At 40.0% G+C, this 26,624-nt stretch overlaps 2 protein-coding genes across 2 annotated transcripts; one reads left to right on the top strand and one right to left on the bottom strand.

The window, feature by feature from the left end:
* The first annotated feature begins 453 nt into the window (after positions 1-453).
* atxn10 (ataxin 10) lies at positions 454-14,877 on the top strand. The gene is made up of 11 exons (XM_014985016.2): positions 454-610; positions 1,425-1,619; positions 2,698-2,783; positions 2,922-3,018; positions 3,147-3,311; positions 4,135-4,215; positions 4,340-4,496; positions 4,598-4,715; positions 5,021-5,205; positions 8,119-8,182; positions 11,514-14,877. Exons 1-11 carry the CDS (start codon positions 480-482, stop codon positions 11,696-11,698), a joined length of 1,464 nt encoding a protein of 487 aa, XP_014840502.2. The 5' UTR covers positions 454-479; the 3' UTR covers positions 11,699-14,877.
* A 2,102-nt stretch (positions 14,878-16,979) lies between these two features.
* Positions 16,980-25,289, bottom strand: wnt7ba (wingless-type MMTV integration site family, member 7Ba). Its single transcript, XM_014985018.2, has 4 exons — positions 25,089-25,289; positions 23,989-24,215; positions 20,563-20,834; positions 16,980-17,925 (listed from the first exon to the last, which is right to left on the bottom strand). Exons 1-4 carry the CDS (start codon positions 25,169-25,171, stop codon positions 17,446-17,448), a joined length of 1,062 nt encoding a protein of 353 aa, XP_014840504.1. The 5' UTR covers positions 25,172-25,289; the 3' UTR covers positions 16,980-17,445.
* Positions 25,290-26,624: the final 1,335 nt, after the last annotated feature.

A 26,624-nucleotide genomic window follows, 5' to 3' on the forward strand; every position in this document is an offset into this window, starting at 1 on the left:
GATTTCAGATGTTACTGGGAAAAAGCGACGCTTAAACCTAATAAATGGATGTTTTGTCTTTTTTATAGATTTTTCAAACCCACAGTTATAATAAAAATATACAAAAAACCTTTGTGTTAAAGTGAAAACTGACTTCTACAAAAATAATGACACTTGAATAAAAATACATAACATTAAAAATGATTTGTAAGACAAATAGTTTTAAAAATGTTCTGCCTCATTAATTTATTATATATGTACGTGTAAATAAATACACTTTTTTATTACGGCATAATTTTAGTTAACTGCATTTTAAAAAGCATTTTTTTGTTTTGCGCTTGATAATGCGGTACTTCTGTCACTAATAACAGAAGGCGGCGAGTCAACACATGCAAACATGAGCACATGCTTAGACTCCGCCTACGCGATAAATTGAGCCAGTAAGAAGTCAGAGTTTGGCCTGCGTGTCCCGCCCACATTCATGACGCAGCTAGTGAAACATGGCAGATTCTACCGATGACAAGCAGAAAATATCAGCGGTTCTCGCTGACATTTTGAATGAGAAACAGAGCTCTGAACACTTGCAGGTGTTGGAAACGTTTACAAGTGCGTTGAAAGATGCAGAATACAGGTACTGTTTCATTCAATACTCTCTCTTGCTTTAGTATAAACGTGAAGACGTTAGCTCGGTAGCTAAGCTAAAGCTAGCTTGAAGTGTGTTCAGTTTAATGTGATGCCCGGAAAACATGTTTGGTTGTTTTTATTAATTTACGCCTTTCTGCTTTTGATACACTGTTCGTAAATTGTTGGTTTGAGAGCAAGTTCAGCTGCTTCCCCACAGCATGAACGAAGTTTATTACAGTAAGCTTGACTGAAATATTACTGTCTCACGAGGCAACAATGATAAATAAATAAAAATATGAAGGTTAATGAGTTGCCCCGTTGTTCTAGTAAACTGTAATTTTAGTACACGTAAACACAGAATTGCGTTTTATGCTTCTTCTCTAAACCGCAGTAATTTTCTACCATCTGAAATCTGTTAGAAAGCTGCTGTGCTACTTTTCAAGGAGGAAACAGTTTGACATCAAAATGGACTGGAAGGTTGCCAACCAAGATAGAAACATTGAGCCTATTCTAAAATCACCACCTTCAGGGTCTTTTGAAACCTAAAGCAGTCCATCTTGACCAGTAAAAATCCATGTGAAGAGAGCTTTTTTCTTTGGACAAGAGAAATATTGAGCTGCTCTCTAAGTTAAATTGAGGATTTCAACACTAATTATGTCAACACCACTTCTAGTATTTAAGACGATTGAATGGGTTGTTTCACAAAGATGGTCATGGCATAGAAATATTTTCTATGAGGCTGCAAATAAAAGGATATCATTCTTGGTTTTGAAATCTCATCAAAAATTAATTAATTTTCTCTCAAACTCTCCTCTTCGCAGGGATGCCGTGGGGGAGGACGTTTTCTCTGATCTCCTCCAGGTCCTCACCAGGGTGTTTGAAGGCCTGCAGAGTGCGAGCGAAAGCGGCGATGACGACGCACGGCCCTCTGCCCTGCAGCTCCAGCTCGCAGCTGAGTGCTTCAGGTCCCAGAGGAACTCCTGTGTTCAAAGCCCACGCAACCAGAATCTCCTCAGGTGATTACGCCGAGAGTGCAGCGGCAGGAAGATGAGAGCTTAAATGGAGCTGCCAATCCGCCTCTTCTTCCTGTTGCGTCTGATTAAAGCTGGTAAACTCCAGTCGCACAGTGAGACTCTATCAGACCCAATGAATCTCTTCACATTTTGTTCTCTAAACTGTAAACGTTGAGGTTTTGAGAGTAAACTGCAAAATCTTCTAAATCTAAAGCCAGTGAAAGTCTGAGACATTCTGATGAGGTGAGACTGCTGAATATGTTAGTGTTGCTATAGCAACATGCTTTCTACCACCTTTTGGAGGAAAACCAAAATCACACTTGTACTAAAACACAGTGAACTGTAAAGAGCAACACATGCCAAAAATCTAAAAGGAAGAAAGTCTTTTTCTATGGAAGATAAACATTTTTCTCAACTTTAATGTATAATTTGGAAGATAATGACGTGTAGAGCTGCTGGTTTAAATCCCCATAAGGCATTTTAATCCAGCAGGTGGGACAAAGTCAAAGCCAAAACATTCCAGATTCCACTAAACAAAGGTAGAAATTGCTTCACTTTATCATAATCCAAATGTTATCAGTGTATTAAATCAGTCATTATTCAAAATGTATTGGAATAAAAATAAATAGTGATTAAAAATGTGATTATTTAATCAGAGCCTTTAATCCGATTATAGTTTTTAATCCCATCTCGCCTCTAATCTGCTTGTCCAGCTCTCCCCTGTGTTTAACTCTCATCCACTCCGACCAGATTTACTATAGCTGCTAAACAAAAGCATTTCCACATCATAATGTATCCGTCACCGTGTTTCAGAATCTCAAATGGGATTTTTTTTTTGTAGCCTTCTTTCAAGAATGCCCTTGACTCTCTAATTATGTGCTACTTTGTGTTTCTCTGTTGTTTTTAAAATCCATTTAAACACGTTGGCGTTTGCGGTTGTTGCAAACAGAATGTGAAGAAGTTCATTGGTTGTGTTGAAGGTTCAAGTGTTGGCTGGTAAAACAATTTGGAATTCCAGTAAACTTAAATAATGCTGTTTTTGAGGTACTTTTATGAATACTTTGCATTTTTTATTCTCTAGGGAGCTTGGATTCATTGGTATATCCCTTAAACTCCTAAGTTTTCTCCAGACCCTAAATTTGGAGACCAAAGACGGCTTATATGAACGTAAGTCTGATGCAGTGTTTAAATTATGACAAAAAAGGGGGGAAAAAAAGATGACTACTGCGACATCGATCTGTGTTTTATTTGTTTTTCTGTCTTCCCATCTAATCATCTACTCATTTGTCTCCGTCTGCGGCTCAGCTCTTCGCTGTGGGATCCAGTTTCTTGGAAACCTCGCTGTCGGAAACCAGATGAGCAAGGATGAAGTCTGGCAGCTCAGCTTCCCTGACGTCCTCCTGTGAGAACGGTTTTATTTTTATTCAAAGAGAATGGATGCCTTTTTACTGTTTTTTTTTTTATTATTATTTTTTTTAGCTCTCATAGACCTTATGTAGTTTTGTTTAAACCAGATTTGTGTGTGAACAGGCAGCTGCTCTGTATTGACGATGAGAAGGTGGTGAACTACACCTCTATGGTTCTCCACACTTGTCTGGATGAGGCCAAAGTGGAGGATCTGTCAAAGCCGCAGAACATCAAGCTGGCTCTCAAAGTGATGGAGCTGTGCAGGACCCAGCCTGACCTGGACTGGACGTAAGCGTGGCTTCCAGACGTTTGAACTCATTATAATAACAAAATACTTAGAGAATGTTTGTCGAAGCTGCTAAAGCCTGAAACTACTGAGGAATTGCTGCGGGGTTTTCTTTTTTTGACAGTTTTATTTTTTTTTAATCGGATTCAGTTTGAATAATATTTACTAGAAATCAAAGGGAGTGGGCCCAGAAAAGATTCTCCATCAATCTTAAGACCACTGAAGTGTCAGAATAGCTGTGGTTATTCAGGTCTGGATTGATTTATTGGCTTAACAGAGAGAAAGCAACCATAAATCAAAAGTAGTTTTAATCCTCTGTCGTAAGAAACTGCAAACAATTATTTGTTTAGTTATTATTATTTATTTATTGAGTTTGCTTAATGCCTGGCTTTAAGTCTAAATTTATGGTAAACCCTGGTAAAGATGTTGACTTGAAATCTGATGTTTTAGAGATTTCTCTTTTAGTTCACCATCCTCCTTTTCTTAATCTGATTACAAAATAAACACGGGTCTGTCTGTGAGACCTCCAGTTGTTTAACTAATGTTGTTAAAATGTTAGTTTTGGTAAGTACGTCTCCTGCCCACATCCAGCTTCTTTTACGGAATGTTCTTTTGTCTTTCCGATTTCCAACAGTCTGCAAATGAAGTCTACTTTTTTCCTTTGCATAGTTGTAATGGAAGATATTTGTTCCTCAACACCTGCAATGTTGTAAACAAAAATCTCAAATGAAATAACTAATGTTCTATGAAGAAACACTCTTTTTTTTTTTTTATGTTTTACTGAATGATCTTTAGAGTACATTTTTGCTTTTTCTTCAAATCCAGTGTCCTGATGGCAACTCAGCATTTTCTCAAATCTTCAGCTCTGGTGGAAAGCATGTACTCCGGGATGTCCCATCACGACAGGTACAGATCAAATTCCTGTCAAAATCTGACCTAAAATTGTACTAATTTGGATTCAAATGTTGGTAAATATTTAGCTTGCGTATGAAGAATAGAGGGAAAATAAATGTTTTTTTTTTTTTTTCAGAGTAACTCTCTTGGAGCTGCTGTTGGCCCAGTTAAGAGAAGAGGCCTCCGAGGGCTGTGGCGTTCCCCCCAGTGTGGCCCATTTCCTGGCCAGTTCCTTCCAGAAAGGTTGCGGGGCGGTTCTCACACTCGCAACGGGTTCTGCTTCCAGCAACGAGGTCACAAATGCTGCAGCCTGCTAAATTCGTACCAAAACATTTCTACTTTTCTGAGACATTTTTTTTTTTTTCTTAAATCTGCTTGCTGTAATCCTGTGTAGGTCCTGCAGGAGGCGCTAACAGTGATAAGTCTGCTGGACGTGCTGTGTGAGATGACCTCAGATCACAAGCAGTTCATGTTCCTACAGGACCATCCCGATCTTCTAGAGACTACCGTTGGTAAATGAAAAAGCAGACAAGCTCCCTGACTGGGGGCCAGAGATCCTGATTCCCATCAGTTCCTCATCAGGACAGACACTTAAGATTCCTGCCAAAAAAAACCTCCTCGGTGTGGATAAGTAATGAAATCAGAGCACAAATACCCCCCCACGCCTCCCAAAAATTGTTTTGAGCAAACCACCTAATTTAGAGATGGGAGTGAAAGATTTACACAACTAAACTGTAGAAGTTTGTGCTTTCTCACTTTTTTCTTTCCTGTCTGTCCACCTTCTTCTTCTTCTTTCCCCGCCCCCCCCCCTATGCAGAGCTTCTGGAGCAAGTGCATGCTATCGGGAAGGCCAGTAGGAATATTTTCAGCGCCACTCAGAACTTCTCCACCTTTACCGGAGAGGAAGACCCGGCCTCGGATTCCCCGGTGGTCAGCTTCAAGGCCCACCTCATCAGGCTCATAGGAAACCTCTGCCACAGCAACGCCAGCAACCAGAACAAGGTCTGATCATGTGCTGAAACGATGAATCAGATTAATCGATTATTGACGTAATCATCAACTAATTTAGTAGTCGATTGATTGTTAGGAGTAGTATGCAGACTCCAAAAAAGGCCATCACTTAACAGTAATTAAGCCAAAACTGTGCAAAAGTGTATACAATTAACATAAAAAACCTCTGTAAATATGTTCCTCCCAGAACTCTTAAAGTGGCATAGTTTTAGCTTCACCTGGTTCAAATTCTGTAAAAATTAAAATCTATTAAGCATCTTTTGCTATCTAATTATTAATTGGTTAATGCAAAAATTATTCAATTAATCTACAAATTATCACGTGTTCACTCAAGGAATGCTGTTATTGCATATTAGGCAATGAAATGCTTACTTTAAAAAAAAAGGAATTGAATTGTTTATTTCCATTTTTTACTGCGGTAAATGATGGAAATAAAAGGAAAAATCTGCACAAAGTACTAAATATTTTTTTAGCCGATTAAACGATTACTTGTACAAAACGATTACTAAAATAATGCTTAGTTGCAGCCATTGTCTTATCTATATCACGCATAAAGCAATGGACGTATGGAGGTTCAGTTATGCCAAAAATCTGCCTTTAAAGTAGTCAAACATGCGGACTTGTCTCCCATAGGAATATATCAGATTTCTCCAGCATATCTGGACCAGCATGTCTGTAATTTGAGCCAGACACAGAAAAATGGATACAATGACAGTTTAGATCAATTCATGTGTTGGAATGGCTCAGTCAAAGCCCTCCTCTAAATCCAACGGAGAATCTGAAAAGTCATGTTTGAAGACGATCTCCATCCAATCTGACGGAACTTGAGGTATTTTGTAAATTCACATTTCTGAAGTGTTATAAATGATATATCAACACTGACACTGATAGCAGTGGATTTGTTAACATATCAATTAGAGGTGAAGCAAAAAATAAATTCAGTTCCTAGTCCTGAGAATTTTGAATCAATTCAAAATGCTCAAAAATTGATTTTAGTTTGCTTAATTTTTTGTAAAGTTCTATTTTGACTGCTACTTTGATATATTTTTTTTTAATTTAAGGATAAGCCTTGCTAATACAGGAAATTTAAGTAACAGTATTTTACGCTCAAATCACTTTTTGTTTTTAAATATAAACTAATGCAACAAGTATGGAACCTTGTAGAACTATTTTAAATAAAACGGTCTAAAGAATCTTTAAAACATTTGAATAGTAAAATTGGTTTCTGAATCAATTTTTCAGAAACAATTTTTATGTTTCTGAATCAAAAATTGTTTCTGAATCTGGCCCAGAAATAGGGATTGGATAAAATGGCTAGACACTGAAAGATTCACATCGCTAGTATTGGGCCGATAAATGAAACTGCGCCGATTATTAATAACCGATATTTCATTTTGCTTCTCGCCGGTTTTTTCCCTCCAAAGGTGTCGGAAAAAGTAGAAAAAAATGATAGTTTTTTTTTGTTTTTAAATTGGTGATTGGTTGTTGTTTTTGGTGACTTCTTATGTTTGTATTTTTATGATATATTGGCCCAAATTTTCTTATTTTTGCATTCTTAGTTTGGAAGTTTAATAAAGATCTGATACTAGTTGCTTTTTAAGATTTCAGATTGTGCCTCCTTTTTCCCCAAAATACTACCTTGAGATGGGGTTTCAGAAGAAATAGCTGGAAAATATGCCGATTTTCATGTCTACACTTTTCTCTTTTCTTAGGTTAAGTATGATTTTCTCTCCCCTTCCTTCCTCCTTTCTTTCTCCGTTTCAACTCGAAGCTACTCGTGGAGATCCTGTCTGCTTCCCGCCTGTGAACATCTCGCAGACGGCTAACGAAGCAGTCAGGGAAGAGTTGGCCTCTTCATACACCCAGTTGTACTTAATAGAAACAGATTTGTGGAATGCCTGTGGGATGACCACCCTCAGCTGGCCTCTCCGTAATATTTATGGATGCTGATCTGTGGTCCGTCAGTGGTCAGAAATCACCCCGTATCTGTTTTCACGAGGATTTCTTCCAGTAAACCAAATGTCATTCTGTTCACCTTTTGGCAGAGAGGGTAATTTAAGATGTGCATGCGAAGCTCTGAACGGCCCGTACCGGCCTGAGAGTCACGGGTCTGCTCGCTTGTTATTCATCCCTTTATGGGTTTGGACGTAATGTAAGCAGCTTTTGTTCTCAAAGTGGAAAGAAGCACAGACGTGAGCTTCCTCGATGCTCTAAATGACTATTCCATTTTCTGAAACTCGGCACTTGGTGCCGTTCTTCTGCTCCCTGCCAGTCTGTTTGGAGGAGAACCACAATGGCAACACATGGTCATTAAGCCAATAGGATCAGACAGCTGATGAAGAGCAGATCACCCAGTGTGGTGGTCGTAGACTAACACTGGTGCCTTTCCTCACATTTGAGGCTCTGCTACAGACAGCCCACCTTTTCTTTTGTTTGAGAGTCATAAAATAAACTGGAATTTATAAACGAAAGATGATAAATGTTGGTGTTTTTTTTTTTAAAAAAAAAACCATGGATGTTTTATATGGTGAGTAAGTTTTGTTTGTTTATTTAGTTGCCAGTTTAAAAAAAAAATCTTTTTCGTCTTCTGTTTTTGGTCACAATGAAGAATGAATTTTCCATGTTTCCTGTGAAGTCTGGATTTTTACTACATTCACTTTTTTTATTATTATTGCTTTAAACATTTGCCAAAAATGGACAGGGAAGACGTATCAGATTCAAGTTGCATGCGCAACTTCTAAATATAGAAGATGAAAAGTAAGACATTGAGAGATGAAAATGGGTTTTTCAATCTGGATTTCAGCTTTTATGTCTTAGAAGCAGAAATATTACACTTTGTTTTTTCCCGTTGATTTAAGTAGCAAATGTTTCTGATGTAATTTGTTGAAATATTTGTGTCCTCAGGTAAGGGAACTGGATGGCATCCCGCTCATCTTGGACAACTGCAACATAGACAGCAACAACCCTTGTATCCTTCCGAAATGTGCATTCCAACATGTTTCCTAAGTATTTTCTTTAATTATTCTGTGTGGAAAAGCATGCCACTCAGAATGAGAGACCACACTGTATTATACATAGAAAGATCTTGTTAAATTGTAAAAAAAAAAAAAAAAAAAAAATGTACAAAATGCATATAATGCCAGAAAACTTGCTAAGCCTGGTCATCCAGCGGCCCGGAATGTTTTTGAGTTAAAAAATGTTTAAAGTTGAAAGAAAATTTGAAAATATCACTTGATAATTATTCGTTATTGAAAGATTGGGAGATTTATACCTGAACACCAACTTATAAAGCCTTAAAAAATGGAAAACTTTTAAAGAGACTTAAAAAAATAAGCAATGCTTAGCCTGGTGGGGGCACAAGTAAAGCCTGGTGGCCCGTCAGGCTTAAAATATGTGGAAAGTCTTGCACAACATCATGGAGAACAAACCCACAGAAGATTAAATGTTGCAATCAACTGTCAATACATTTCGAATGATATACTCTCAAATAATGTCAGTTCGTCATTATTTCTGCTGTAGAGGTTTTTAGATGTGGTCAGATGTTAAAGCCGCATTGATTAGTCTTTTTCTTTTATTTGGAAATAATTACACCTATCTTCCACTTTTGTTTTTGTTTTTATTAACTATGTACCATTGGGGAACAAGACACATAATTATCATGTGAATCTAATATAATACAATTTTTAAGACTTTCTTCCTACTGGACTACCACATAACAACATTAAGCTTCGGCCAGAATGTGGAGTTTTCTCCGGGATCCCATTAGTCATTACCTTCTGTAGGGCTTTTTTTTATTATTATTGTTGTGGAAGCAATGCACATGGTGTCCTGCCAAAGCTCTAGGTCCAACCAAAACTGTAAACCACTGTACAGTAAACACAGCACCATGATTAGGCTTCTGGCACATACGGATTGGTAATTGTGGATAGGCTGGTTGCTGGGAGACCGAAGGAACATGTGAGGCTGCTGCTTGAATTCAAAACGTATTTTTCCATCGCAAATCTATAAAACGGAGTTGGAAAAGGAGAAAATGTGCTGGCATCTACAATTAGGCCCTAAATTTTTCATATCCCATGGCAGATTTAGATGTAATCTTTAAATTTTAGCAACATGTTTCAGAAAAGCTGGTCAGTATTTTGAAGAAGGCTTCGATGTAATGCCTAGAGAGATTCTTTTGTTGATTATTGAAAACGGTATTTTCCATACCATTCTTTTTGAAATATGTGACGTAAAATAATACTTAAAAAAATAGATACTCCTTTTTATATTATTTGATTTTTATTTGAAGCTTTTCTGTCATTCCTTACTGTAAACAAATTTGAACGAAAGTAATTTAAACTCCACTGCGGTCTGCATAGTTTTACACATGATTATATCTACACATACCTTTGTGGCGGTTAAAGATAATTTCATACAGCTATGTTTCCCATGGCTGTAGCATTATGATTGGATAGCTGTAAAAAAGGCGAATAGACTGAGATGAAATTTATTTCAACCTACGATGTTCAAACAACCACTGTGGTCTGAATCTGGAGGGAAGGAGATCTAATCATTTCTCCAGAAATTATCCTGAATTGACTTTTTAAAAAAAAAAATTTTATTGAAAAGTTCTTATGCATTCATCTGTTCTATGATCTTACAGAAGCGTCTTATGCCCCTTTTATTGCATTCTCTGCACTGTTTGCATCAGGTCTCATAACTGAAAGCTTACACTGCGCTGGGCGTCGACCCAGCCACTATTGTTAGTCCACTAAAACGGATTTCTCTGCAATTCTGGCTTTTTACCAGGCCAACAGTCTGAGCCGAGGGGATCCTTTGTTCCCATGCAGCCCTCTTTACAGACTTGTTGTAAACTGTGCTAACTCTGTCTGCCTGTCTATGTTGTCAGCCCTTGTTTCTCTTCAAAAACAAAACGTTTGGCAAAGTGGGGAGGAAAAAAAAAACAAAAAACAAAAAAAATCTGGAAAACATAAGAGTGGGAAAACTGAGATCCCAAAACACGTCTGGAAAACTGGTTTGTTTGGGTTGGGATGCTTGTGTTCGCCACGACCCAAAACAAACACAGTGCGGACAGGAGTTTGACATCCCAAGCTGGAGAATTGGCGTGGGGGGGGGGGGGGGTTTGCTCGAGTTCCTTGAATAATTGTTTCCCTCTGAGCTGTGAAACTGTTTTTGAATCCATCCTGCGTATTCCCTGCAGCTTATTAGAAAAAAAATCAAAACTCAAATAGAACAGGTGCTTGAAGGCGGTACCATGTTCAGGGTTGCCATAATTCTTCAAATCTGGAAAAAAAAATTGCGAGATATGAAGAATTCTAACTAAGAAATATCTGTTTGATTTTTTTGTTTTTATTTTTTATTTTTCAACTTTGTAAAGATTCTTGCATTTGAAGCCAACCGAGTAAACCCTTGAAATGAACAAAAAGGCGACTCAAAACTTTAGTTCGACAACAAAAAAAGCCCAAATTTGACGACGATTGGACAGAGATAATTTCTTCAATAACTGCACAGACCAGAAACATGTTGCACTTTGGTAAGTGAATACTTCACATTCTTTTGAATTTTTACTTCTTAAACGATCTGCAAAATGTTGCAGGTATTTGGATTTGGCTTCATTGAGTCAATACTTGGTAGGACCAGCTTTTGGTGAAATTACTGCAGCAAATCCTTCCGGGTACGTCTGAGTTTTGCAGATGGAAATTTTTTTTGCCCCTTCTATTTAGCAATAAGTTAAAACATATGAACAGTCTTGGATCGAAACTGTTTTTTTGACCTTAAGCACATTAATCACAGGTCTTAAGTTTTGTGGTGGCAGGACTATTTTATCTCATATTGCAGGTTATTTTTCTTGTTCGACTTTTCTTTGAGTTGTACACAACCACCTAGACTTCTTAGACTCTAGGTAGTTGAGGCTACTGCTAACTTGCTGCTAACTTTTTGTGTCTATCTTGGTTAAGTGTAAATTTCTCATCAATTTTCTGGACACCGTTCATCTTTGCGACTGCCTCACTTCTGTTGCCGAGTCGTACGATTCTACTTTCATTCTGTTAAAAAAAAAGCTCGACACTACTACTAGTCTTAAAAAGTCTTAAATTTTAATTGGGGGAATCCTAAAAAAAACTCTGTACTTAAAATCCACCGACGTATTATTATTATTTTTTTTATAATGTGGCAAAATTCAGAAATATTCAAGGGATAGGGATACTCTTACAAGGCACTGTATATTAACAAACAAAATGACACGAGAAGAATCTTGGTTAAAGTTCGTCTTCTGTCTTCCCTTAACCGACTGCCTTAAGTTATCAGCCAGTGGGCTATCTTCGCCATCAGGAACCTTCTGGAAAACAACCAGCAGAACCAGGAGCTGGTGGCTGCTCTGGAGAGGCGCGGCCCGGTGGACTACTCGGCACTCAGGGAGCTGGGGTTCCTCGTTGAGGAGCGAGATGGAAGCTTGCTGCTCAAAACCGTGAGGAAAGATTCCTAAAGACGTCGGAAGATGAAGGTTCTCTCGACCCGTCAGCAGGTTTTAAAGCAGAGCAGCTAAAGAAATGTGCATTTACCCAGTAGAGATGCTTTTACTCGCAATACCCAAGTCAGAAAAGTCTGTACGATGAACTTTTCTACCTCTCCAAAGTTATTCCACATTGACTGAAACCCTACGAGGTCTGCATGCTATAGACACAGATGTCAGGAGCTCCAAGTCTGGGGAATGAGGAGTTGGTGAGTGGCAAACACACGCTGGCACCTCTCGGAGACGCCGATGTTTTGTGGTTTAATCCAAAGACAAGAGCACCGCGGGGTCGAGGCTTTCTGGGTTTTCAAACACGGTTCGGGTTACCAGCAGGAGCTGGCGTTTAATCTCAGGCCCAAACGTGGCTTTTTGCCGTTACCATGAAAGAGAATGTCTGAAATGTGATGTAATCTACCCCCTCGCGGCCTCGCCTAATTAAAATATCATGGCCGCAGGATGAAGCTCTGCTTATTAAACCGCTTAAAATAACTGCGTGTCCGACTAGACCTATTATTAGGATTGTAGGGAGAAAACATCTAATCCACGAATAAAACTTGAAGCTGTGACTGTGAAGTGGAAAATGCATCATAATCGAAGACTTTTTTCCCTCTCTTTTTTCAGAAATCAACCAAAAAAAAAATTTAACAAAAGCATAGCAACCTATAGATTCTTGGCACCCGTAGTAAAGACGTGTAAGAAGCTTAGAAATTCATCATTTACTGCAGCACCATATTCTCACTGAAAAAATTTAAGTAAAATCAAGCTGACAGAATATGCTACATGTAAGCAGAGTTTAAATGCTGTGTTAAAAGTCTACTAGATATTTCACCCAATTAGCCTTACACTGCAAAAACACCGAATCTTGTCAGGTATTTTTGGTCCAGTTTCTGGTACAAATATCTTGTTACTAGTTCTACTGGAAGATTTGTTTTACTTATGAGGAAAATGTTGTGTCTTTAAGTTAAATAATTTCAGTGGAACTATTTTTTTTTCTACTCAAAACAAGCTCCTTTATCTCACTGGAAAGTTATGTGTAAGTTAGTTTTGTCTCATTTCAAGTATACTAAGGTATTGGCACTAGAAACTAGACCAAAAACACTTTGCAAGACTTTGTGCTTTGGTAGTGTATGCAATTGTGTTTCAGTATTTTGTCCAGATCCCAAAAAGACTGTGACAAAGAAGACTGGTAGATCTGTGAAGCTGTAGGCCTGTGATTTTTGTTTTTTTGTTTTAAATTTTCCTAGGAATCCTGTACTGGTTCCTAGTCTTTGGAACAGCAGGAGATTTTAAACAACAATCTGGTGGACTCTTAACTGCAAACTTAAAAAAATCAACCATTATTGGTTCATTTTGTAGAGTAGGAATCTAAATCATGCAGCCAAATCATCACAGAAATGATTGACCAGACAAAAATGTATCTTCTGCTACAACTATCTAACCTGAATTCACCAGAAAAGCTTTGGGGTGGACTGACAAGAAGAAATCTTAAAAGAGGATCCTGAAATTATGTGGTGTTTTCACACCTGATGGACCAGTAGCTTTAGTTCAACTGGAGACCAAAGTGTAACATTTGTTGCATTTTCAGCCGGTGCAGTTCGCTTTCACACTGCTCTGTGTCAAACTATCCAAACCAATTGAAAAACCTGTTTTACTGCTTTCCTTGTGGTGGCGCTGCAACAAGAATCACTGAAGGAAACGATACAGAAACCTCTGAACAATACGCAGCGTAACTTCCACTTGTAGGATTTCTCTTTTGTCTTTGGTAAACAACCAGGAGCCGTTTCTGTCGCTAGCGCTAGTCTCCCGCATTTGTTTTGATTGTATTATCCCTCCGATTTAATCCGCTTTGTTCTTAGGTGGACCAGAGTTCACCTTTTTGGTTTGGATCAGAGTTTCATTGCGCATTCACATCTCCCCAAATTAACCGAACCTTCTTACGCAAACGGACTAGTTTGATTAAGACGGAATTGGTGTGAACGCACTCTCAAACTTATCTCCAGTGATTATCCACAGAGATTCAATAAGTTATTGCCTTTCCCCCCCCCTTTTTCAGTGTGAGCTTGTGCAACTGCAAGACAAGATGACAATTTTAGATCATTGTTCCAGTAATTGTCATTTTTCTAAACTACTGTCGTCTTTTCTGAAACTTTTGTTTTGTGTTTAAGTATTCAAGATTTCTGTTTTGCACATCTGAAAAAACATCTGTCCATATGCATGCTTTTAAGATATATATATATATATATATATATATATATATATATATATATATATTTATAAAAACAAAATTGCCTAACATAAGTTTATAACTGCACTTCTACGTGCTTTGGCACTGCAGGGTTTATTCCTTGATAGTGGGGATTTCCACTACGTCCTCCATGTATAACAAGCTGATGGCATGCATCATAAATCATTAACCATCTCATTAAAATCAAATTCATACAGCACGTCTCTTGGCAGAGCAACTCATATTTGACTCTATTGTTATTTGATGGGCGGTCATTATATCCCGCTCTTCTCTTCTTTTTAATCACAGCATGCTTCGAAAATGTCCACAGAGTAAATCGTACGAACGCATGAGAGACCGAGGGGAATCGGATGGGAAGTGTCAAGTTTGCAAAACGACACTCCTTCCTGTCCTCCTCGTGCTGCTCGATAAGCTGAGCCGTTCTGACAACTCGACAATGCGGCGCTATTCGGGTCAGCCCGCGCCCTGCTCCACCCTGTTTGCTCTGCCTCCGATTTTTAATGACAAAATGGGCTGAAACAATCCGACGGACTATCCCCGCCGATCCGGCAGCACAGTAGAGGGAGCTTTACGGGGTTCCGGTCGTCAGGATTTCAGACGGCTAACATAACATAACAACATAACAGTTCACGCTTGACTGGCCGGCCGCAATGCTTTTCAGCCCCACAGGAAAGAGGGCTGTGTTGCAAGTCAGCTGGGCTGAAAGAGGTGGCAAGGCTGGGACCCGAGCGTTCATCTGCCAAGTCAGACAATGCAAGAATTTTACCGTTTCCAATGTCATCATTTTACATCGCAGACCTCTACTGCGCTGTTTTGAAGCCTACAGAGATCGTCTTGCATCATAACATCCAGATCATGTTTAAATTTGGGAGAAAAGGTCTAATAAAGTGTGTGTGAATTTAAAAAATTGCTTTTTTTGTCTTTAGTTGTCAAGCCTTATGAACCTTTAAAGTTTCCAAACTTTTCAACTACTGGTGCATCTCAATGAATTAGGATATCGTTGAAAAGCTTGTGTGCTTTGGTAAAACCCCAAATTCAGTTCTACAAGAAACAGGAATATGATAGAAAATCTGTTAATGTAGAAATGTTGTATTTTGATCTACGCAGTCTTTAGGAAAGCCAGCGACTCCCTTCACAAGGAGGGTAAAAGGTCCATGCTAAAGAAGCCGATGCATCTAAGAATTCAAATGGAAAATTTTGTGGAAGAAATGGTGTGGCAGAAACAAAGTTCAACAAAACAAAAACCTCTGTAGCAAGAAAAGAACGGAGTTGCATGAATTACTGCATCAGTGCGGCGTGGCATGGAGGCGATCAGCTTCACTCTGCCAAGGTGTTAAGTTTTACCAGCAGCAGCCTTGTCGTCTGCATTGTTGGCTGTAATGTCTCTTATCCTCCAGAGTTGCTCTGTAGGAAATTTGGACCACTGAGCAGTCCTTTTCTCCTTAGCACAGACAAAACTCCTCTTGACGCCCTTTCTGATTAGAAAGCAGCTGCATTCGATGCCTTGTAAGGCTTCCAATGCCTTGTAAGGCTGCTGTTTTCCAATATATTGGAAGATATATATTGTTATCCTCCTTCCTCGTGTAGTTTACCTTCCACTCAACCTTCTATGAATATGCTTGGATTCAGCAATCACTTTAGCAGCTTACCCTTGTTGTGGAGGGTTTTAAAAATATGCTATCCGTCTTATAATTGTCTACGAAATTCAATTATGAAAATAATTATCCAAATTAACAGTGTCATACCTCATATCTATGCAATATGAGTTTCCATTTTCTGAATTAAATTACTGAAATAAGTCTAGTTTTCAATGGCATTCTTAATGACTGAGATGTCCCAGTAATGTTTCCGGAAACGTCTCTGGCATAACATCACGTAACTCAGCTTTTGTGGACGTCTTGAGAAGGTTAAACTCCCGTTTTAAGTGGACAAGTCCCTTCAAGTACAATCGAGTATTTCCATTTCAGGAGCTTTATTCCAAAATAACATCAATTCCAAATAAGTTATAGCTTTCAAATATGAATAAAATGACATGAATAAGAAACACTCTTTCCAGCTAGAAATGACATAAAGTGCCACGTTCCTCATATAAAAATATATTCTTCCAATTGTTTTGAAACTCATACAAAGCCTAAAAACAACAACAACAGAAGTGTAAATACATTAAGGGTGCTGTCCAGAAATGGCAAGCCTTTGGCGTTCCCCCCCTCTCTCTCCATGTGGTCTCGGTCCGATGCCATCTGCCTGAGCAGGCCTAAACCACGCTGGAAGGCTTTGTGTAAGCAGAGGCCGCCGTGTGGGACTCTTCGTCTCGGCCTGCTCGCGGCTACGCTGGATGTTTCTGGACCCAATCGCTCCTCCGTGGATTTCCCGACGAGGCTTGCGTGGTTTTCTGCTAAGCTCCGGCTCGTCCAGCAGCCAGACAATGAGCGCAGTCAGGATGGAGGGCCGTTGAGACTCACAGGTTGGATTCCTAAAGCAATGCATTTGTTGGCGGAACAAACCCATCTGCCCTTGGGATGGTGATTTATGCGTAAAATGTGCCAGTTTAACACCGGCCCTTAGTGTAAAACTTAAGGCAAAGTATAGCGCAACGTGACTGTCTGAATGTGCCAAAGAAGGTACAGTTCATTTTAAATAACAAATGAGGATCAATGTGAAGGAAATATGTTTGAGTGGTATGAGATGCCCGGCTACAAGATGTTCTACATAAATAATAGTTTTAATTTTTTCTCTCAGTGTTTAAACAGAATACAGTGTGAGAAGATGCTCGGCTGCCATTTCTTCGGGTCGCGTGTGGAGGCTTCTTCCAGGGCAGTCCAAAGTACATTTCTGAGTTATGTTCCCCTGAACATAAATGTTAAAATAATAACCAACAGCCGTAACTCGATGCCAAAAATTTGTCTTCGTACTGCAACGTCTTCTAACACCAGTATGGAAGCAAAAATAATCGGCACAAACCTAAATATGTTTTAGAGTTTTCATGCGATAGACCAACATAAAGTAATGTTTTAATTGTGAAGTGGAAAGAAAATTGTATGCAGACTTTTCCATGTAAAAGTATATACAACCAGAGCTACAGCAACTGTTAGTGGTCCGGTCAAAGTTCAGCTCTAAATCCAACAAAAAAAAAAAAATCTTCCAAATTGTGAAAATTACTGTCCACACTCTCCATTCAATCTAACTTGTAGCTTTTTTGCAAAAAAAAAAGAAAAAGAAATGTTTTCATGCTTGTGCAAAGCTGGTAGTCACCTAACTACTTATTGTTGGTCTATCACTGAAAATCCCTAAAAAATATGTTCATGTGAAAAAGTTGAAAACCTTTGCAAAGTTGTTTGTCTCTGTTGCTCCCAGTGACTTCCACCGCTCAAATTCAGCTTGAGTTTCTGTTTCTTTAGAAATGCAATGCCAAAATGTGCAAAATGTAATAAATATCTTAAGGCCCTTCCTTTTCCGAGTCCCCGTTTCTTTGCGCCTACTTGCAGGTAAAAACTTCCGACTTCTCTCTGCAGGTGTTGCACTTGACGAAGCAGCACCAGTGGAACTTGCAGTTGCACTGCCAGACCCGCGTGTAGTGGTGTGTGTCGTAGCCCCGGCCGCAGCACATCACGTTGCATCCGTCCGTGTGAGTGGAAGTGCCGTTGCACAGCCTGCCCCTCGTCCCCGTGCTTCCTGTGATCGTGTCCTCCTCGCAGTAGTTCGGCGAGCGCTCCAGGTACACCAGGTCCGTGTCCGTGGGCTTCTGGTAGCCTCGAGCCTGTTTCAGGCGCAGGAAGGAGGGCTGGCGGAGCCGCGAGGCCCGGACAGGCTCCACTTGCACCGCATCGCCGTAGCGCTCCTTCAACAGGTAGCCGACCTCTCGGAACTTCGGCAGGGTGATCCAGCAGGTCTTGGTGGTGCAGGAGCCGGAGACGCCGTGACACTTGCACTCCAGCTTCGTTCTCTCCTCCAGGATCTGCTCACACAGAGAGTGAAGGCTCAGCATGTTTTAGAGAAAGAAAACTAACAGCAGGGCGTCTGCGCGTCCTTAATGAGTCTTAAATTCATTAGTCTAAACTTTAAGGCTTGAGATGTCTTAATTCGATTAAAGAAAATGTAAGATCACCTTAAATATGTTAATCACATGTCTTAAAGTTTGTTGTGACAAGACTATTTAATTTCACATTTTATGTAGATCCTTCTCATGTGATCTTTCTATTAGATAAAAGTTTGAGTCACGCACAAACATCTTCACTCATTATGTTCTGACTCGAGGTGGTAAAGGCTACTGGTAACAAGCTGCTAATGCCTGCTAGCTTGCTAGAGAGTTTTATGCCATGTGAGAAGCACAAAGCTGCTGCCAAGAGCCACAAAAAGGCCCAAGCAATTTCATAATTTTGGCCCCCTGTATTTCTTTTGTACATCACTGCTGTGATATGCATCTTAAATTGTACTGATAATGGTTTTAAAATGTTTTACATTTGAATTCGAATGTAAAACTATAAACCCTGTGCAAGGTAAATGTAACGTCATTGTAAACAGTCAGGCCTGTCTCTTTTTGGGGAGCTGGGATTTCTGCGACCACTTTAATTTTCAGCACAGCAGCTGGCGGGCCAACTTTGTGTCAAAAAGTCCAGGGAAAAAGGCTCGTAGCTCCGAGCTGGAGTCTCTAATTAACATTACCTTTCTTCAAACCACAGAACGGAGTGACAGGAGTCGACTGACCAGAACTGTTGCGTAACTTTACATGTGTATACTCTTACATGGTGGTTTGAGTCAGATATACATTATAACGTCCTATAAATGCATTCACATGACAAAATAGACAGGTGATTGATTTCAATGTAAAGGGGGGGAGGAAAGCCTCCTTTGATCAAGATCCACACTTGATATATTTTTTCTGTTATGTCACTGAAGCTCTTTTAACAGAGAGCTGCTTGTTCGTACACATCATTATTCAAATCAGAGGTGGGTTATCAAGGTTTTGGAAGCGGTTCTCGACTCCGGATGGATCAGCGCGCACACGTATGCAGGCATGCGGTCGCTGAGAAGGGAATAGAGGGAGGATTGCAAGAATATTCTTTGCTTTGACTTGAATGCTTTGTTCACGAGTGATGGATAAACCAAGCAGGAAAAGCAATGCTTCTTCCGTCTGTCGGTGAAGAAAAAGATGGGCCAAAATGCAAAGGCTCTACAGTTGGTCCATGTTCTACCCTTCACCTGTGGCTACGTGATACAAATCATGAGTGATACAAGCAACTGAAACAAGCTTCATTTGTAAGGATGGCTGGGATCAGATTTAGAGATAAAGTTAAAGTTCTTGTATCTGATCTGAATGCCTTCTATGTCGCTCCCTTTGGAGGTTTTACAGCCCTTTCTGATCCCTTAGGATTCCTCAGAATGAACTGAAGAGTGTTAATCTGAAACAGGATTTCTTGCTCTCCATCTTGAACCTGATAAATCACAAACTATCTCAAATAAGCGGAAGACATGGGTGGATAGATGGATCAATGAGTATGGCATTATAGTTCGATGAATTCAGTTTCAAGTGATGGCTCTCCCTGTTAAACGTTGAGTCTTATGATTCCAAATTGAAAAAATGGGAGTAACAAATGAAATGAGTAAAAAAGGCAGCCCATTAAACTTGACACCAGACTAAATAATTCCTGAATAATTCAGGACATGTGACAAAATGGTAAATGTTGTTGCTAAATAAAGATGCTTTCTTAGCTTTAGTTAACAATAGTTGACACTTTTCACAGATGATTGGACCTTTTAGGGAAAAAAACGTAATGTGACTGTCATTTCTCACTATTTTTTGGGAAAAAACCGACATCACAGACATGAAATATTTGTTGTAAGTGGCGGTTCCTGAAAAAATGGAGCTTGGGTGAGCCACTCCTTTTGCTGATTCCAGTCCCTCTATAACAATGACAGAAACAGTCACAGTTTGTAGAAAACGCATTTCCTTCAAATTAAATATCAACGAACCGCTCCATTAGCTACTCCTTCCTCATATTTTATTTAACTTCCTTGTGGGATCAATAAAGTATTTTTCAACTTGAATTAAATTTTTGAGTACAGACTTATCGGAAAGTTTAAACTCTTGAGGCCATTTTTTTATTTGGTACACCTAGGTTGGTTCCTCTTATGCCAACAGAACTGCCCCAATTTGTTGTGGCATAGAATCAGTGAGATATTGGATACATTCATAGGATTTGGTCAGTAATGACATGATTGCATCATGTGCTATGTCACCCAGTTTAGAGGAACTAAAGAGAGCTCTCAGACAATCTAGCTAAAAGAAGCAAAGATTTCTCAGGATAACAGTCACCTCCAGAGATCATCTGGCAGATCACTGGGAGTCTGATCTCCCAATTCGTAGCAAATTGTCATATGTGGCAGTCAACTCCCCCAAGAAATGTATAACTTACTCAAAATAATTTTTCTATTTGGTGTAAGGTATTAAGTATTTTTGAAAGCTCAAGCACAAATAAAATCACAGGTCACTGATTTTTATTGTCCAAGTTGAGTCTGAAGTCAAGTGACTCAAGTCCACACCTCTCGTTAATAGCCTCTTTCTGCTTGATCAAATTGGACCTCGGTGTGTTACCTTTCGACCCGCCTCATTGTTGTGGAGGTTCATCAGCCGGCGGGCGTTTTTCTTGATCTCCCTAGCGTCCACGAAGCGTCGCGAAAACTCCACGCCGTACTTGACATCTGCCGAGCAGCCTCCCCACTTCCAGCCCTCCTCCCGGTCGTGGTAGCCCTGCTTCTCGCGGTCACAGCCACACTGGCTTAGGTTGCCTTGGCTACAGGCCGCCGTCACCGCGTGGGCAACTCCAGCGGCTGTAATGGCATAGGTGAATGCTGCCTCCCTGCTGCCTGGAGAAAGGAGAACAGAACTGGAATACAAATCAATAATTAAAATACTTGAGAGTCTAGGCTAGAGTACTAATGTAGATATTTCTTTGACTTGGGTTACTGTTAGGGATTCTTGGTCTTGAACCAAGTAGTGATTCAGACAGTCACAGCAGTGTCCAGCATTTCCACATAACCCTAAAATGATATCCAGTACCTTAAAGCAGTCTGAACTTGGTCCTATGGTACAAAATTGCTTGAAACTTCAAATCTTTGCTCCAAGCAAAGACTTGAAGCATTGAAGCCACTTTTGTTAATGAGAATCATCATGAAGACACTGAACTTTAATATAACCTGCATGAGTGGACAGAGAATGCGGAATCAGTTCTTTTGCAATGAGCGTTTTCACATCTTGGAATTTTATCTTGATCTACTTTGCAGAATTGTTTTAACACGGCCACTTTTCTGGGTTTTTAGGCATGAGCGACCTCGTTAAAGTTTGGTTTTATAGCTGGACTATAACTAAGCCACTCCAAACCCTTCGCTGATGGCCAGGCATTCCCCCCCTTTGGATTTCCTCTGTCACAGTGTCTTTGGCAATGTGAGGCCTAAATGCGAGGCAAAATCACTCTCATTAAGGTAGACCCAATATAACCTTTTTCTACGAAGTTATTACAGTTTCTTAATGTCTCTATAAAGCTTTAGTGCATTACAACTGCTCTTTTGAGAAGTTAAGGTGGACAGTGTTATTCTGATGGCTCACTTTGTCAGTATTTTTATTTTATTTTTTTTATTGGTAGTGTCTTGAGGAACTAAAACCAATGGTCGTATATTCCTAATAGGGGGAAAAATGACTGGCTCTTTAAACAGTGTGACTCACCAAATGTGGCACTGCGTATTATGAAAATCTCCACTTTGGCCTCATTGGTCTAAAGGAGACAGAAGTCTTGTGGTTTATTCAGATTCATTTTGTTCTGCTGTCCTGTTCTTGAGTCTGGTGAACCGTGCAAACAAGTTCTGGAGCCTAGGAAGTGTTATTTGGGGTTTGTTAGCAGTTTTTCTAAACGTTGCTTGGTCTCAGCTGTTGAGTTTGCGTAGATGTTAACAGCCACAAGCATTGGCAACTGCGCTGAATGTTTTCCACATATATTGGCTCTAACATTATGACCACAGGCAGGTAGAAAAAGTTGGTTTTGGAGAACACTAGCGCTGCCTACAACACCACAGCAGTCCGCAATGCAAGTTGCTTTCTAAACGGCCTTCTAATCCTTCCACAGATTGATGAGCAGCAGCAGTTGCTTCTCTGAGATCATTGCTCAGAAGTATTTAACACAGGCAGCAGACTGTCTGCATGTCTTGCCTCAGATGGCTCTGTCTCAGGAGTTAGTACTTGGCTTGTTAAAGCGGACATCAGGACTCTGAAGGAAACAAAGTGACATCTGCTGGCTGACTTTCTGCACTGGGACTATGAGTTGCTGTGCTTTGTTGTGTCATACAGTGTTTTTCTTTTTCTGACTAAGGAAATTGCAGCAAATGATGGTGTGTAACAAAGGCAGATAATCTGTGGATGGCCTTAACCCATTTACAAACTTTTCTGTATGTACTGTTTGAACTTCATAACTAAGAGCCTCATGTTTATGGAGTCAAAGGGGGAAAATTAATTTATTGGTGCGAAAGTTGTTAATGGGATATGAGATATCCTCCCCCTTCGAGTGTTTACCCCAGGGTATTAATCTATGGTGTATCCTTTAGATGGCTCCCTTCCAACATAAAAAAACTCCTTCGTTGAAACCGTCAAGTCTGCGGTTCCCCCACAAACGCTGAAGTCTTCCCTCATCAAGCTAAATCTGCGAGCGATTCAGATAAGTTGTTCGCTGCTGAGTATTTCTCAAGGTATCGGGCAAAAGCAGTGGCCAAACAGCCATCTCTTCCCGCTGTGATTTGTTTTGAATGAATGCCGTTGCATTCAGGGTTCCATCATTGCCATCCGGCTTCTGGATCTGCCTTTAATTAGTGGTTTGTATGAATCTTTCTGGTCTAAGCTTAATGAATTCACAGGCCCTAAAGGTCGCCATCGTAAAATTGTGTAAGAATCACTTACAGGACGAGATTGTTGTGTAGTCTTGGTTTAGACAGCCAACCCCAAAGTTCCAGCCCATTTTGATAAAGACCTTATTTAATCGATCATGACATAAATTCTTTAATTGTTTTTCTTAACTGGACTTGACAAAAAAAAAGGCTCTCAAGTGTCTCTTTAAATTTGTTTACTCTGAGAAAACTGATCTTCAGACAGCAGAAAGTGATCGCTCCCAGAACTGCTAGATTAAACATGCATCCAAACCCACAGCAAAACCGCAACAAAACATTCTGGACCCGAAGCAATTTATGGATGAGGTTCACATTAGGAGCAAAGAGGCGCCTGTGAGGAGTCCAAATTTTAAAGAATGTCGAACTGAGTGAATTTTTAGTTGGTGTTAATGGACTACACAGGTATGAATTTAAGAAACCGGACACAAAAATGTCTTCACTCACTTTGGGATATTGCTTCAGATTAAATGTTTGCTTGGGTGCTGAAATCTTTCAAAACTTTGCATTTGAGCTTGTTCCGTTGAATGTTGAAAGTATGTACGCCTGTGAGAAGAAACCCTTAAAGTTTCAACTCTGGAACGTTAATGTAATGTAATGTAAACCAGACAACCATAGAGTTACCAAGAGGTTTAGGGTATGTATCATTTAGAAACTGAAATTTATGTACAATCTATTTTGTAAAGAGCTCAGGCTCCGTCAGACGGGATAAAAGCGTCTATTCTCGCAACAAGTTTCAAATTAGGTTTCGATTGGACTTTTCCAACATAGACTCCAACAGGTACAGTGTTAGTTTTCTGCCAGGAAGTCAAATTTTGGTCTTGTCAGATCAGCATTCTCCTTCCTCATGTTTTCTAAACTCAGGTGCTTAACTTTAAACCGGACCTCTCATACCTGGCAAGATTCTTCTTACCACCTTTTCATCACGACCACATTTGCAGAGAGCACGACTAACAATTATTTGGTGGACAGATTTTCCCACCTGAGCCACGGATGTTTTCTTTAACGCTCTCCCACTGTTAAAACGTCACAAAGCAACCATAAAAATAACCCCCCCGCCCCTAAAAGGAGCCAAGTCCCAGACTAGACTGACCTACTCTCAGCTCTTGTCCAAAGACCGTCCTCTCCCCTAGGGCAGAGCAGTTCCAGCGGCCGTAGCGGAACTGGTACTGGCACTCGTTGATGCCCAACTGGGCGCCCTCGCCGATGATGATGATGGCATCCGGGCGACTCTGGCAGAGTGCCCTCTGACGGGGTGCCAGTCCTGGTATGTTGTTGCAGATGATGTTGGCGCCCAGGGCCACCACGGAGGACAACGCCCTGCAGGAATGAGGATTGTGAAAAGACTTTACCAGAACAGTCTTATAGAAAAATGTGGAGAACATTCTCTCTTAAAACAGAAAGGGGACCCAAATTTGATGGAGGGTTATAATTTTTATTAAGTCAGGCTAGTTGATATTGAGCTCATTTGATCGCCACCCCTGCAGAAAGCACTCTATAGTTTATGGTATAGATTTCATAGCAGAACCTGCCCTTGTTCTCAATGAGAGGCAAATATGGTGTAGCAATCACTCTCATTGAGGGGCCCTTAGGTCCCAAACGCTCCTTACAAAGGCCCCTCTTTCTATTAAAAAAGCATGAAGTAATCATTTTAATACAACTATTTTCCATATGCTGCTGTCCCACGTTATAGCCCGGTTCTGACGAGGTGCTTCCAAGACCGAGTGGTTCTGGTGCAATGTGTAAATCCACGAAGGCAGGTTATCTCATCAGCTGGTCAGCAGATTAAATGTTGGCTGCACTCGATCGAGTTTTCACTCAGCCGTTTTATGGCTCAATTTCTGAATGAAAATGCCAGCGTGTTGGAGGAGAAATCAGCAGCTCGTGTTCCACTGAGGAGGAAAATGACTAAACGAGAAAAAAAGAAGTCGCGCGTTTTTCCACCGGTTCTTTCCAAAGTATTCCCCAGGAAAATGACAGCAATAACAAATGACGTAAAAGTAAAGAAATATATATAATGATCTAAAATAGATTTTTTTTTAAAACAACGTGGTCGAAAATATGTTTTGGTTTCTCGTGTTGACGTTCCAAGTTTGTGCGTGATTGGCTCACAATTTACGCACGTAACAGAGGCTGCAGGGAATAAAAAGCGCATCAAATTCAAAAGAAGCATGCGCATTCAGAATAACGTACAGGTAGCTACCGCTGGTGAGGATGAGGAAGATCTGCGGGTAGTAGACGGACAGCAGCGCACTGCGAGACGAGATGAGAAGCATGGCTGCGCATTGAACACAGACTGCTTTGCCCTCTCTCTTTTTTTTTTTTTTTTTTTTGGGAAAAAAAAAAAGATTATGAAGAAATATGTCCTTATATATGGATTCAAAGAAGTGTTAGAAGCAGTCCGGAGGGAGCCGAGGCGCTCTGCGGCAGCTCCGAGCCCGCTGTCCGTGTGCGGCAGACCAGACGCTGCATCTCCCGGCCGATGCGCGCTCTTGACACCTGGCCTGAAAGAGGGCTTGGTAGGGTGATGGTCGGGGGAAGAAAAAGAGGAAACGGAGGGAGGGGAGGCGAAGGTGGGATTGGGGAGGAGGGGGGGACACGTGGCTCCGAGTCCGGACGCGCTTTGGTCAGGTCTCCAAAAGTGGGAATGTTGTGGAGATGGAAGGGAGTGCACCAGCCCACTGGAATGAGCCTGCACACCCCCACATCCCCACCCATCAAACACACACCCCTGCCCTCCCTTCACATCTCGATTCAAGACATTGTGGTTTTCACGTTTCGTTTAGAATTATTCACACGAATAATCCTTAGGTTTTGACTAAATGTCTCTTAAACGTTAGCAGACTTAGTTTCAGCTCTGTTGCGAAAACTGCAACATGTCATTCAATGCACTAGTTATTTTTTATGTCAATGTTACAACATAAAAAATAATTAGTGCTGATGTTCTTTGTCATTGGTCATTCTTCCGCTGACTTCGTCCAGACTGCAGAAACAGTATGTAGTCAGCCTGATGTATAAACAAACCCTGCGACTATAAATGCACCAGTTGTCAGTTATAGCTGCATCTGAGTAAAGATTAGATTTTTTTGCTAGATTATTTAATCACAATAACTTGATTTTTTTAAACTAATCATAAAGATTTATAATAGCATTTCAGTATTCAGATAATTATAGTTTAGAGGTAAAGAAAACCTCTCTAAACTATATTCAGTGTTTTATCAAAGAATTAGAATATTATGACCAATAAAAAAAACAAATAAAAAAAACAGTTTTTCTTCTGCTGGTGTTGGTCCAATGTGTTTCTATAAAGTCCAAAGTCCATGTAACTATCTTCCAGGACATTTAGGGCATTTGATCCATGTCACCATTAATCAGCCGGAGCCACAGACTCATCACCTACATGAAGTAATTCATGCAAAAGGAGCACCGACATGGGCATACTTTTCAATATTTCCGTATTAAATGTCATTTAATTGGTTTTCATCAGCTGCAAAGTCATTGAACTTTTCTGGTTCGTATTCGAACATTACGCCCTCTTGTGGTGACATCAAGGAAAAACTCACAGAAAACGTATTTGCAGCAAAGGCATTTCTTATCGTTATCTTCCACTAAGGATTACTGAAGGAATCGCCTGAGAAATCTTGAGTATGGAAAGTTTTATTTTTATTTATTTTATTTTCTCAAGATTGACACTTCATTTTAATGGAGTCACATTCAGAAGCAGTCAGA

The sequence above is a fragment of the Poecilia mexicana genome, unplaced genomic scaffold, assembly GCF_051168715.1.
Source record: "Poecilia mexicana isolate PSO_F unplaced genomic scaffold, ASM5116871v1 scaffold_23, whole genome shotgun sequence".
Taxonomy (NCBI): domain Eukaryota; kingdom Metazoa; phylum Chordata; class Actinopteri; order Cyprinodontiformes; family Poeciliidae; genus Poecilia; species Poecilia mexicana.

Bases quoted from the DNA above. Each gene is read 5' to 3' on its own strand.
- atxn10 (XM_014985016.2), top strand. From the start codon at position 480: ATGGCAGATTCTACCGATGACAAGCAGAAAATATCAGCGGTTCTCGCT. The intron at 611-1,424 runs GTACTGTTTCAT...TCCTCTTCGCAG, and splicing joins TTGAAAGATGCAGAATACAG to GGATGCCGTGGGGGAGGACG. The intron at 3,312-4,134 runs GTAAGCGTGGCT...CTTCAAATCCAG, and splicing joins CAGCCTGACCTGGACTGGAC to TGTCCTGATGGCAACTCAGC.
- wnt7ba (XM_014985018.2), bottom strand. From the start codon at position 25,171: ATGCTTCTCATCTCGTCTCGCAGTGCGCTGCTGTCCGTCTACTACCCG. The intron at 24,216-25,088 runs GTACGTTATTCT...TCATTCCTGCAG, and splicing joins CTCACCAGCGGTAGCTACCT to GGCGTTGTCCTCCGTGGTGG. The intron at 20,835-23,988 runs GTCAGTCTAGTC...TCCTTTCTCCAG, and splicing joins TGGACAAGAGCTGAGAGTAG to GCAGCAGGGAGGCAGCATTC.